We start from the raw sequence: 14,266 nt of genomic DNA, 5'->3' as shown, positions 1-14,266 counted from the left end.
TAACACTTCCTGTTCCCTCTAGGAGGCTTCGCTTTCACTGCTGCCGGTGCTAGGGCTCTGGCTGCTGACTGAGCCCTTGCACCTCCAACCTCCATAGGTTCCGCTCCTCCTCCTGGCGGAGGCGTGGATTGCGCACGCGCTGCTTCTCTGGGAAGGAAGGAGGAGCCCCTGGCTGGTTCGCGCCCTCCACGCCCTTCGCCACTGCTCCACGGACGTCCTTCCAGCCGCACCCCCACCGCCAGCGCCCTCTGAACGATCTCCTGCGTGGTCCGGGGTCTCTCCCCCCTCGCAATTTCATCTTTAACCGAGCCGTGCAATCCCTCCCAAAACAGGTCTCTTACAGGAGCCGAATCTCTGTCCCATTCCAGAGCACTGACCAAAGCGAAAAAGCGGGCATGGTACTGCCTTACGCTGGCCCTCCCTTGCTTCAGTCCATGTATCTGCTGCCGAGCAAGATCCACGTCAATGCTTGACAAAAAGCACCCATCCATCGCTTTAATAAAGGCATCCGCGTTTTGGAGCGCCGGATCCTTATCTCTCCACAAATTGCGCAGCCATGCTTTAGCATCTCCATGCAAATGGGACATGATGAATCCCACCTTCTCTTGCTCATCTCTAAAGTCTTTGTTCAGCAGTTGCAGTGCACACATTACATCTGCTCTAAAGTTGGGGTACTGTTGCAAATTCCCATCGAAGTGAGAGACCAAACCGCCTGTTCGTCTCCCCAACCCAATCCCCTCCGGTTTGGGTGTCAGTTGCCCTTGCTTCGTAAGCACTTCCAACCTGACCTGGAGATCCCTGTAGGCGGCAGCTGCGTCCTCCTCTCTCTTCCTGGATGCAAGAGCCTCGGCATTCAGTCGTGTCACTGCTTCTCTGAGTTCCACTATCTGCTGTTCGGCCGTCATGTTGTCTGCCGTTCGTGAGCTCGCTAGTAGGCACCCGCTTTCTCTCCTCTCCGCGAGGCTGTAGATGCCCACAATTCATGAGATGGAGCTTACTGTCAGAGTTGCTTCCAGATCCTAGCTCACAGAGGATCACGCTAGCCAGCGATCATTAAATAAAAGTCTTTATTGAGTTACAGTTTCCATTCTCAAGCTGCTGCGTGCAACCCTACGTCTAATGGTTAGATCGGCGAAGCTCCATCTGAGTCTCCGCCCCTTGTACACCAACTTAATATCCTAGCCTTGCTCCACCTTTTCCGCCTGACTGTTCTTCTCTGGGTCCCTCTGCCCCCCGGGGTCTCTTCCTTCCGGGATTCCTCTGACGCTGACGCTGACCCCCCTGACTCTTCTCCCTCCTTTCGGCGGGCTTTAGGACCTGGCTCCCTTTCCGGGCTGCCTACTGCGCCACCTTCCTGTGCATTTGAACTTGTCGCGCGCGCCCAACCTTCCACCTTCCGTCTGACCGTTTCTTCGCTCCCCGATGGAGGTGTGGCCACTCCTGACTCGTGCCCTCCCCCCTGTTGTGAGCTGCCAGCGCTTGATCCCTGGCGCCCTTCCTCTTCCCTGCTCTCTGGCGGTGACGCTGGTCCCGATTTCCAACTGCTCCCCTCTGAGTCCCCTCTGGCTCTATCTTCCTGGGGTGTCCCCCTAGGCTCCCCCCTTGCCCTGGCCACTGGTGCTCCTTTCTGTGAATCTTCTGATTCACTGGAAAGACTCGGAGATCTCGGGTCGTCGTCATCACTCATCTTTTCTTCTGCCTCCTCCCCCTCGCTCTCTGTTTCCTCCCTTGCCCTTGCCTCTGCTCCTGAACCCCTGACACGTACGCTTCCCAGTCTCCAGATGCTGGGTTGAATGGCGAGAAGCTGCTGTTGGCTGCCATTCTGAGTTCCTTGTGCCCCGGAGCTGAAGCCTGGATACACGGTGCGAGGCAGCGGTGCGGCAGTTGGCGGTGCTGCGGTGCTGTGTGTGGCAGTCAGCTCAGCGGGATCCCACCTTCGTCGCCAGTGAAATATACTCAGAGTCGCAAAGTGATTTCATGCTCTTTATTCAGCTCATAGTGGTGAGGAGGAAATGAATAAATGTCCCCTCACAGTATCTGCTTTATATACATTATTTACACAATGGGCTGCACATGATTGGCTAATTCTGGAATTCTACTGTAAGCCAATCAGGTTGTGGATTCACTTCTATCTGGAGCAGGATTGGGTGGTTCCTGCCAACCAATCATACTGCTGCATTGTTCTAGGACCAATCAGACTGCTGCATTCTGAATCCTATTGTTCTAGGACCAATCAGACTGCTGCCTTTTGGATCCTATTGTTCTAGGACCAATCAGACTGCTACAGTTTGGATCCTATTCAACTCAGTACATAACAGGAGCCTTTCTGCAAATGGCCTTTGCAACACAACTCACTGGGTGGTTACAAAGTATACACATTTGCCTCTTTTCAACGTACCCGTTTCCTCAATGAATCCACCCATTTCAGTAAAACCTGAGCTGAAATAGTAAGGAGAGCAAAACAGCAGCCCTGTCTGACCCCCGTCAGCCCCCAGACTCCCTCAGTCACGTGGCAGGAGATTCATCCTGAGCCCCCCCTCCGTGAGACGGGTATAACATCATGGATGATCCAGTGACGATTCATATGATCCATTGGTGATCCACATGATCCAAGCAGACTGGTCCAAAGGGCAGATCTCTATGCCTGAATGAAACGGGTCTGCGGTGATGGATTCTGGAGTCACTAAATCCTCCCTTTCCAGTGATCTCTCAGGCTGGCCAGGAAAAGGCAGCGAGCAGGAATCCTCAGGCATCCCGACGGACAGACAGACTTGTCATGTTGCCAAAACACGAACTCGGAGTCTGATCTGATTTAAATGCAGAACTCATTTTGTGACTTCGCTGTTGGATTGTCGGGATCAGCCCCTCCCCCCTCTCCTGATCCCCAGAAGGAAGACGGGGGGGGGGTTCTACTCCTCCTTTTTCCCCCCCACCCGCTCAAAACCTTCCCTCCCCTCCCGGCACATCCTTCTCTCATCCCGCCCACACAATCCCAAATCACACCCCCAATACATTGCTCCTCCTCCTCCTCCTCCAATCCGGTTTCTGCTCCAGAAATGTGGGGCGGGGAGCTTCCACTCCGGATTGCTGCTCTGCCCCATAGCTGGGAGGGGGGCGCTTTCGGAAAGGGGAGGGAGGAGGCAGGGGACCCCACCCCCGTGGATGTTGCAGGAAAGGAGGATCGGGAGCGAGGACAAAGAGGTAAAGGGGTCGCGGGGGGGGCGGAGAGGGGGGGAAAGGACCCAGAGACCCCCGCCAACTCCCCCAAGCGCCCCCAGGGGGCTTTCCTCGCAGGGCGGACCCCTCACCCGTCTCCCCTGGCTCTGCGCGGAGAAAAGCGGCCCATGAAAGGGTTAAGCGGCGCGAGAGACGCCTGGATAGAGACCCCCTGTCCCCCCCCATGTTCTCGGGGGGGGGGGCGCCTCCGGCTGGAGAGATGGGGGCGCAGGGTGTGGGGTGAGCAGAGCCAAGGGAGCCTCTGGATGCAGGGGAGACTCCGGGAGAGAGGGAGGGGGTAGAGGGGGGGAGGGAGAGGAGCATCCATGGGGCAGGGAAGGGCAGCATTGGCGGGGGGGGGGGAGAGATCGCGTCTCCATTGTGGCAGCTGCGGGGGATCTCTGGTGGAACAGCCTTGGCCTCTGTCTCCCGCCCAGTAATCGACCCCCCCTTCAAGGCGACCAGAGAGGGATCCCTGGAAAGTGGGGGGTCCTGTCCCCCCACCCTTCCTTCCCGCAATCTCCATCCTCTTCCTGCCCCATAAGCCCCTGCGCTGTCCAGACACAGCGATTCTGCCCAGTCCAACCATTGGTCCCCTGGAGAGGAGAGGAAGTCCAGAGGAAGAGATGTCAGTATTTGTAGAAAGAAAAGAGAAGGTTCTGGCCTCCCTTTGTCACCTCAGCCTGGTCCTTGGGCCCTTGTCAGCATCGAAGAGACCGCGAGAAGAGCATCCTTGCAGAGTACTTTCTGCTTTTAAAGTGGTACCTCGGGTTACAGACGTTTCAGGTTACAGACTCCGATAACTGAGAAATAATACCTCAGGTTAAGAACTTTGCTTCAGGATGAAAACAGAAATATTGTGGTGGTGGTGCAGCGGCAGTGGGAGGCCCCTTTAGCTACAGTGGTGCTTCAGGTTAAGAACAGTTTCAGGTTACAAATGGAATTCCGGAACGAATTAAGTACTTAACCCGAGGTACCGCTGTATTCTCAAAAGTCTTTCTGCAAAAGCGACTGACCAACTGTACACACATCAACACTGCCAGCTTTCACCAACCAACCAACCCGACACCAAACTAACATTTCTCACTCTATATATACAACCCGCAGCTTTTTAAGCATTAAAGAAACAGCGGCCAATTTTTAGCCGTGACAAGAGGGGAGGGGGGAGGCCTTCTCAGAAGCGGCTCTTGGTTTCCGCAATCCCACCCAGGAAGCAGCCAGAAACCTTTTCCTCTCCCTCAGGCTTCCATCTTTAATTGTCCTTTCTTGGTCATCAGAAACAGGGGTGCAGAGTCCATGGAATGGCTCTCAGGATTGATACAGAAGTTGCACCTCAAAAGCATTTCTGTTCCTCTTATTCTTTGTAGCCAATGTCAGAGTGACTGACAAGCTGAGATACAACCCATCAGCATCCGATGACAGCGACTGCATGAATCTTTTGTCACGTGACAAAGACACATGAGAGCAGAAGCAGCCAAGCAGGCTGGGAAGTGCAGGGACTGCACAGTCATTTGGGCCTCCTCAATTTATTCAGGCTTAACTGCTAACTCTGGAGTCATTCTGACATGTGACGTAGTAGCCAGTTGCACTTTGTGCTCTCTGTAAGATTTCAGCAAGAGTCTGTCTGTCTCAGCCCTGAGCAGAGTCTCTATGCAATCTCAGTCAAATTGTTTGGAACCATGTTGTTTATGAAGAAGCTTCTTTTAATTCAGTAAAGCTTTTATTCTTTAAAACTCTGCATTATTAATTTACACTGCGTGTCATCTTCCCAGTCAAAGGACCCATTTTCATGATAGACAGTTCCTGTGGCTGGAGGCTCTACACACCGGGTGTGCCTGCAGAGGCCAACGACTGCCAGTATTAGCACAGGTGAGGTGTGTGACCTCCCCAAATTTGCAGACTGTATATGAATGAGAGTTTGTGGGTGGGATTATAGTTTACAGCAACCCTGTGATTTTCTCCACCCATAAGATTTTGTGAGCTGATATAGCAGTACGAATTCCAAAATAACTTTTAAAAAACCCACAAGATCATCATCATCATCATCGCATTTATACCCCCAGGCCTTAGTTTGCCTCCCCATGATCTAGAGAAAACACCAGCTTTGAATCATAGAGTAAAACTACCAGAACCTTCTTGAACCGATAGGTTAGGAATTATCGCTGTACTTAGATCCGTAGTTTTCTATGCCTGAAAAATGCAACCATGACACTGGGAATGTTCAGGAATGCAGGAGAGGATATTTTGTTTGATTATATCCTTTCCAACTTGTGTTAACAAGTTGTACAATTTAGCAGAGTAACATTCCTCCTTTTAAACTTACAGCGGATGCATTTGCTCAGGCTCGCTAAAGCCTCTAAAATAAGTTTCCTTGGTAATTTCCATTTAAGTCCCTCATAAAAAGATAAGACACGACACAATCTTCTATAAAAGTATAAAAAGAGTTGACTCACACATTCTGTTCACAAATGGATCCCAGAAGGCGGTGACCCCCAGGCTGCACACCTGGTCCTTCAGGGGCACAGTTACCCCATCAGGGCCAGGAAGGCTCCCACCCTCCCCCAGGGACAGTATTTCTGACTTGTCAGGATTCAACCTCAATGTCTTAGCCGCCATCCATCCTCCAACCACCTCCAAACAGACACACAGGACATTCACCAACTTCACTAGTTCCAATTTAAAAGAAAGGAAGAGAAATGAGATTGAAAATGACAGAATATGCGGAATTGGATAAATTAACTGGGAAAATCAGATATACCAAAGACCAAAAGTTCATCGAAGACTGGGGAAAGTTTGTAGATTAGCTGAAAAACATATGTGGTGTGAACACAACGCTAGTGGGATTTCAAGAGGCACTGTAAAAACTGAGAAGTATTGTTAAAGGGAAATAGTGGGAGAAGGGAAGTGTAATGGCAATACGAAAGGAGGAATGTGTAACTACAGTTATAAATATGGATGATTGTCAGAGACGCTGAAGGAAGTTCAAAAAGAAGAAGAAGTAATCTGTTGTATTTTGGAAAATTGTATAATTGTTTGGAAAATTAATAAAAAAATTTGGGGAAAAAAAGAAAGGAAGAGCTGGGCATCATCCACATACTGGTGAACACCCAGCCCAAACCCCCTGATGATCTCTCCCAGTGGCTGCATATAGATAGTAAAAAGCATGGGGGAGAGAATGGAGCCCTGAGGCACCCCACAAGTAAGCATCCAGGGGTCTGAACACCACTTTCTGGACATGGCCCAGGAGGAAGGAGGGGAACCACTGCATAGCAGGGCCCCCAGCTCCCCTAGAGGGTCCAGAAGGACACCATGGCCAAAGGTCTCCAAAGCCGCTGAGAGATCCAGCAGAACCAGGAAACAGCTTCCCCCTCAGCCTCTGGCCCGTTGGAGATCATCAACCAGCACAACCAGGGCAATTTCAGTCCCATGATGAGGCCTGAATCCCCATTGGAAGGATCATGGTAGCAGGAGATTTCCTGGTCCTGCACCCCCAAAAGCTCCAGCCACAAGACTTTCATTAGCTTTGAAGGGGCCACATGATACATTGTGGTCTTTTCTTCGAAAAACAAATATTTTGAATACTTTTACAGTGCCGTATGATGTAAATACGGGATCCGGGTGGCGCTGTGGGTTAAACCACAGAGCGTAGGACTTGCCAATCAGAAGGTTGGCGGTTCGGATCCCCGTGATGCGGTGAGCTCCCATTGCTCGGTCCCTGCTCCTGCCAACCTAGCAGTTCGAAAGCACGTCAAAGTGCAGGTAGATAAATAGGTACCACTCTGGCGGGACGGTAAACGGCGTTTCCATGCGCTGCTCTGGTTCGCCAGAAGCGGCTCAGTCATGCTGGCCACATGACCCGGAAGCTGTATGCCACTGGCTCCCTCGGCCAATAAAGCGAGATGAGCGCCGCAACCCCAGAGTCGGCCACGACTGGACCTAATAGTCAGTGGTCTCTTTACCTTTACCTTTATGATGTAAATTTTGTTTCTGTTTCCCTTGTTCCACATCGGAGAGACTTTGATACACAGCTCTGAGCCCATCTCCCCCCTTGAAACTGCTGTGTTTGTAGCACTGCCAGCCTGGGCAGTGGGTTTGGGGGTCCTGGGCTGCCTAGACAAGAAGACCCCCTTCTCAGCCCGGCTGATATGGTCCCAAGGAAAGCAGAGCAGTATGTTTGGCACCAGCTTGGCTGCAGGAGTTGAATGAAGAAGGTGTGCAGGACACCATCCAACCGTCTTAGAGACTCCGCTCTGGATTTGTGTGGGTTTCCCTCCATATCCTTTTCTTCTCCTGAACATAACTCACGAGGCAGTGAAGGTTTAGGAGCAGAGTTTTCCTTCTCGATGGGCTCCCTTCCCCGGTTGACGATCCCATCGGCCCTTCATTTTCCTCTTCCGCACGGGCAGAATCTGCCTTCTAGACTGTGGGATTCACTGTTCTTCTCATCCTCTCCATCCACCAGGGCTTGACTTCAGGTGCAGCAGAATTCCCCAGCCCCCCAAGGATTTGAGACCCATCAGCTTTCCTCACCTGGTTTTGCCAGCTGGTTGAAGCCATTCCTGGGATTGTGGCCCCTGATTCATCCTGACAGCTTCTGGAAGGCACAGGTGAGAATTGAGTGCAGGGTGGGGACCACCAAAGGTACTACCGCTCCCATGACACCTCATGACATCATATAATAGCTATATTTGAGACAGAAGCGGAATGAATTCATGTCTCTAGAAATAACACAACTTCAGGCCATCAATAATTCAACACTACATATTCAAGGTTGAAGTTTTCACTAGTACAGTTATACAATTGCCTTTAATATGCAGCTTTTTCAGTGTCACTTTAGGATGGGCTCGAGATCAGGCAGCCCATCATTATTATAATCAGAAAAGTGAGCAAAGTGAGCAAAATAAGAAGGAACAACACTTTGCACCTCCTCACAAACTGCTGCTGCAAGCTACCAAAATCTGCCTAACGGTTTGCCCATTAGAGGCAAGGTGATAAACTGGCATTATAAGAGTGATATAAGGAGACACCTAGCGGAGCTTCTGAGTGTAACCCCTAGCTCTATTGACCTGAAGCATACTGATCATATTAGCAGCAGACCTCAGAGGCAGAGAGTGCTGCTCTCCTTTAAAACCAAAAAGCTCCCTGCACTTCTTATGTCCTCAAGAAGCCTTCTAATGAACTATGGAATCCTTGCTACAAGAGTCTTTACCAATACCAAGATCTGCCCCCTCTTACCAAACTGCTTGTTCAAAAAGAAAGCAGACAAGTCTGAGGGTCCGCCAATTGCCACGACCCCAACTCCCCTGGCCGCAGATCTAATCAGCTGGTTCGACGCCCCCCTGCCTCCACTGACAAAGGCCATACATCTGGAGAACTCTACGGAGCGTGAGTTACTTCTATCCTTCTCCCAATTGCCAAAACGGGAGCGAACAGAGATAACGGACAGATTGGACGAGTTGCTACTCTGTCTCCGTAACTCAGAAGATCATGCTCATGTAAATAAGATGAATTCCTCACCAATTGTAGATCAGTCTACACAAGCCCAAGTGGTACCTGTTTTAACGACCTTTGATTTGCAACCTGGCTGTACACGGCCTCGGGATGTCAAGCCAGGATACAGTGGAAGATTCGACAACCCTCTGGTCAAACTCAGAAGCTGTGGCAAGACTGAATGCTCTTTTGGAGGCAAACCGAAAAGGATGCCTTCCACCTGCCTTACACTGCATGTTCCCCACAGCATCCGCAGATCCACCCCCCTCAATCTTAGAGCATACTTTAAATGTAGAGTCTATGGACCTGTCGTTAAGTGATACTCCCGTGCACCAGAATCCATCTCTGCAGCTACCAATAATTAAGCCTCAATCCATGGCTGCTGCTGCGGTAAGTGGTGCTCGGAAATTGCCTGGTAAGCAAGCTACAATCACTTCCTTCTTCCAGCCTATTGTCCCCCCTCGCCGCATGCATTCCCAGGTGGATTCTGCCGTGCTGGTTCCGCAAGGCCCAGCATGACTCGAAGGGGTGACCAGGAGATTACTTACTTTCTTATCCTGGAATGTAGCTGGCATTAAACCTAAGCTGATGGATCCATCCTTTGTCGCCTACATAAAAGGCAGTCGTATTCTTTTGCTGCAAGAGACCTGGGCTTGTGAGGGCTTCTCCCTATCAGGGTATAAGGGCTTCTACCTGAATGCACAACAGAATCTACTATCACCTGGCAGACCACAAGGTGGGTTGGCTATCTTAGTTTCTTGGCCTTAAATCTGCAGGTGGAACAAATCGACATCCAGTCGTCATCCATGCTGGGTGTAAAGCTACAAACAGCGGAGGAAGTGTTCGTGGTGATTAATGTTTATTTGCACCCAATCTATAAGAAAAACCTGGTGGACCAAAGATGGAGGGGAATTCAACTGACTCTTGAAACTCTCCTAGAGAAATATCCTGAAGCCACCTTCCTAGTTGCAGGAGATTTCAACGGCCGATTGTCTCACTCTGATAAATCATTAGTTGCTAAATATAATAAATATCCCTCACTACCCATTTTAACCTCAGACCTTTTACTCAGGAACTTTAAAGACAGTGTTGCTACATACGCAGGTTTTAAATGTAGACAAACTTTGATGGCTCTTAATTTTCACCTTCTAAACGGAGCTCTCAGTTCTGATTACCCTGCCGAATTTACTTTCTGGTCAGGCTCCCGAGCCTCTACCATACCATAGACTTTATTTGGACATCAGTAGACCTAATTCCCAAAATTTCCAACTTTAGGGTGGTAACGAGGCTGGAAAGTGACCATTTTCCATTAGAACTCTCTCTGACTCTGGATGGAGAAATGGCTATCTATTCCTGTGTGCCTATTACAAATAGCCAGCTTCAGATGAGGCCCACTGCCTTAAAATGGACTGACAATATGGCTCAACGGATAAATGAACTCCTTTGGTCTGACCAACTGCAAGAGACAAGGGACTCCCTTGTCCAGGCAGTTGAGCCACTGCCAATATATGACAGTTTAGTAGAACTGTTAAAACCCTCGTTGGCAAAGACCCCGGTAATGAATAGTAACCATTTCTCTCATAAAAAGTGGTTTGATAAGGAATGTAGGCACTTCAAGAACAACCTATATAATGAATTCTTGGCATATAGGGCATCAAATGACCCCGTACCTAGCAGTCACCTTATGAACCTCAAGAGAAGGTATAAAGCACTATTAAAGGAAAAGAAGCTTGCGGCAGAAAGAAATGATTGGAAGAACCTTCTAAAAGCTGCAGAAAATAGAAATCCCTCCTCCTTTTGGCACCAAATTTCTCAATACCTGGGTAGACCGTTGTCAAGGATAGAACCCCAAATTTCAGCTGACACCTGGGAAAGCTTCTTCTCCGATTTATATGCAGCTCACGCAGCCAGCGGAGGAAGGTTAGATTTGGCCCCCTTGCCAGAGTGGGATCCCGTTACCTGCTCTGAAGTGGAAACACTTATAGGCCAATTTGAGGCGGGCAAGGCACCCGGAGACGATCTTATTTCCATAGCTGTTATTAAAGCCAACAAGGATTGGTGGTGTCCACCCCTAGCAGCTCTTTTTACTTATATAAACAAAACAGCACAATTTCCTCCAAGCTGGAACTCTGCACTGATTGTGTTAATTCACAAGAAAGGGCCGCGCACAGACCCGGCCAATTTTAGACCAATTAGCCAGGAACCAGCTATGGACAAAATTGGCAGCGACATCTATCGACCGCCGCCTTCTCCTGCTGATTATTAATTTGCATACAAATACCCTCCTGAGGATTAGGATAGATAGTAAGGGGCTAGTCTCCAATCCGGTTGCCACCACTAGGGGGGTAAGACAGGGCTGTTTGCTTGCCCCTGCTCTGTTTAATTTCTATATTAATTCGCTAGTGGTGCATATGGCAAATGCTGATTTCCATCCACCAAAACTGTCAGGACGAGCCTTGAATGTCCTACTGTATGCGGACGATGCCGCCCTATTAGCTACCTCCCCCATCGGATTAAGGAGGATGCTTCGAGCTCTTCATGAATATGAGACCCAACACGAGCTCCAACTAAACTATGCCAAGACCAAAATAATGGTCTTTGCTGCTCGACTGAAACCTAATTTATGGTCAATTAATGGTATTCCTTTAGAGCAGGTCGGTTGCTTCAAATACCTGGGTCAGGTTGTAAGATCAAATAGGTCCTTCCTGGCGCACAGAGAATACATAGCCTCGAACGCATCCAAAGCAGCCCTGGTGATTAGAACCCTGTACTCCAAGAAACAGGCACAAACTGTCAAAGTTGCCTTACGACTCTTTAAAATGAAAGTCCTCCCTCTTCTGCTGGTGGGCATTGCCTTGGGCTCACGTAGGGATTTTGAAAAATTGGAATCTATCCAAACCCAATTCCTCAGGGCCATACTCAGGATCCCCCCCTCTGTGGCAGGTGCGATCATGAGACTGGAAACCGGTTGTCAAGCCTTTAGGTATGTGGCCCTGAAAGCGAAGTTATGGCTATGGCTCAAGCTCTGTTTCAGACCGGTGGGTTTGGCCCCCTTGATTCTGAGGGATAACTTTAAATCTCCATGGGAAGGGGAGATAGTGGAGGAAGTGCAGAAGTGCAGGTTGTCCTCCCTTTATATAGAGTCCATGACGTATAGCCACGCAAAGGCGGTGATCGCTCAAAGATTAAGGGATATTGCCAGACAGGAGGACATAGCCTGTGTGAAACCTGGGTTGTTTCTGGGGGAGCAGTTGTATCGGGCTGCTCCAGCTCGCTACCTGGCGGATATCCACTACGTGGAATACCGCAGACTATTTACTGCGGCTAGGCTGAATGTTCTTGACTCGGCAGTTCTGAAGGGAAGATATGGAGGAGTCCCATATGACCAGAGATTATGCCACTGTGCATTGGGTGAGGTAGAATCCACAGAGCACATTTTACTGAGCTGTCCCATCTACAACGATTTAAGACAGTATCTTATAACTCCATACTTACCCCAGCTCAGTTCCCGACAAAGAGGAAAGCAGACAGCATATCTGCTAAATAAGTCTTCTGGGAAAAGAACTTTGTCAGTGGCTAAATTTCTTTTCCTGGCACTCAAGCGTCGGAAACGTTTAACTGAAAGCCTTGATGTGGGTTATTTGTGAGAGGTCTAGTACTGTGGCCCTACCTTATTTATGTACCCCCATGATGTTATAGTTTATAATTATTGTGTAATGTTTTATTTCTGACTATCGGTCGAATAAAGGAAATTGATTGATAATTCAACACTACATATTCAAGGTTGAAGTTTTCACTAGTACAGTTATCCATTTGCCTTTAATATGCAGCTTTTTCAGTGTCACTTTAGGATGGGCTCGAGATCAGGCAGTCCATCATTATTATAAGGAGCAGTGGGGGTCTGGGATTCCGATGTGCCAGCTGCTTTTCTTCTGCTTCTCCTGCTGTCGCCATGCAATGTGAGGCATGTAGATGGAGGTCCATCTCCAAGAACAGGAGTTTCCCTGAGCACCCATTCAGCTGACCCCAAGCACCAAGCCTTGTCACTAGTTCTCTGACTGACCCAGACCACAGTCCCTGGAGAAGATGTAGACCTGGGCCTCCCAAAATGGTCCACATGGACCTCTTGTGGCCAATGAGACTGTGCAGGTGATTCATAAAGATCTAGAGGTGGATGCAGGATTATGATGCAGAGGATGGGGAATGTCCAAAGGAACGATGGACCAGAGAAAGAGAGGGCCTGTTCATGACTCCGAGAGGAGAAAACATTAAAAAGCATGGAGTGTGGGGAAAGTTTCGCTGATAGTCGAAAACTTAGAACACATCAGCGGATTTACATGGACAAGAAAGGATTACAGTGCAGGGAGTGTGGAAGAACTTCAGTCAGAGAGGATTCCTCAATATACATCAGCGGACTCACACAGGGGAAAAACCATTTAAATGCATGGAGTGCGGGAAGAGCTTCCGTCAGAGTTGCCACTTAGGTTCACATCTACGGATTCACACGGGTGAAAAACTTTTTAAATGCATGGAGTGTGGGAAGAGCTTCAGACAGAATGGAGAACTTAAATTACACCAGCGAAGTCACACTGGTGAAAAACCATATAAATGTATGGAGTGTGGAAAGAGCTTCAGTCAGATTGGAAACCGCAATAAGCATCAACGGACGCATACAGGGGAGAAACCTTTTAAATGTAGGGAGTGCGGAAAGAGCTTTAGTGATAGTGGAAACCTTAGAATACATCAACGGACTCACACAGGGGAGAAACCATATAAATGTATGGAGTGTGAAAAGAGCTTTAGTGATAGCGGAGGCCTTAGAATACATCAACGGACTCACACAGGGGAGAAACCATATAAATGTATAGAGTGCGGAAAGAGCTTTAGTGATAGTGGAGACCTTAGAAAACATCAACGGATTCACACAGGGGAGAAACCATATAAATGTATAGAGTGTGGAAAGAGCTTCAGTGATAGTGGAGGCCTTAGAAAACATCAACGGATTCACACAGGGGAGAAACCATATGAATGTATAGAGTGCGGAAAGAGCTTCAGACTGAGTGGAGACCTTAGAAAACATCAACGGATTCACACAGGGGAGAAACCATTTCAATGTATGGAGTGTGGAAAGAGCTTCAGTCAGAGTGGACAGTTAAGGTCACACCTACGGATTCACACGGGTGAAAAACCTTTTAAATGCATGGAGTGTGGGAAGAGCTTCAGGCAGAATGCAGAACTTAAATTACACCAGCGAAGTCACACTGGTGAAAAACCATATAAATGTATGGAGTGTGGAAAGAGCTTCATTCATAGTGGGCAGTGCAAAATGCATCACCAGACTCACACAGGGGAGAAACCATATAAATGCATGGAGTGTGGAAAGAGCTTCAGTCGGAGTGAACACCTCAATAAACATCACCAGACTCACACAGGGGAGAAACCATATAAATGTATGGAGTGTGGAAAGAGCTTCAGTCAGATTGGAAACCTTAGAAAACATCAACGGACTCATAAAGGGTGAAACCATTTAAATGCATTTCCCAATATTTCGGCCATTTGG

At 48.9% G+C, this 14,266-nt stretch overlaps 1 protein-coding gene across 6 annotated transcripts in view; it reads left to right on the top strand.

The window, feature by feature from the left end:
• Positions 1-14,266, top strand: part of LOC308486303 (uncharacterized protein) — a 100,868-nt gene that overhangs the window by 38,200 nt on the left and 48,402 nt on the right. For 2 of the 6 annotated variants that reach the window (XM_081023018.1, XM_081023019.1), the window contains exon 3: positions 13,551-13,970. The exons of 2 other annotated variants lie outside the window; for them this stretch is intronic. In XM_081023018.1, the coding sequence (XP_080879144.1) occupies positions 13,551-13,970 (420 nt within the window). Of the gene's footprint in view, positions 1-12,958; positions 13,299-13,550; positions 13,971-14,266 lie in introns of those variants that run through there. 2 more of the 6 variants (XM_081023021.1, XM_081023020.1) reach the window with 2 other exon arrangements.

This window comes from Podarcis pityusensis (assembly GCF_964106645.2).
Source record: "Podarcis pityusensis genome assembly, chromosome: 10".
Lineage (NCBI taxonomy): Eukaryota > Metazoa > Chordata > Lepidosauria > Squamata > Lacertidae > Podarcis > Podarcis pityusensis.
This window is presented reverse-complemented; position numbering and strand designations above follow the sequence as displayed.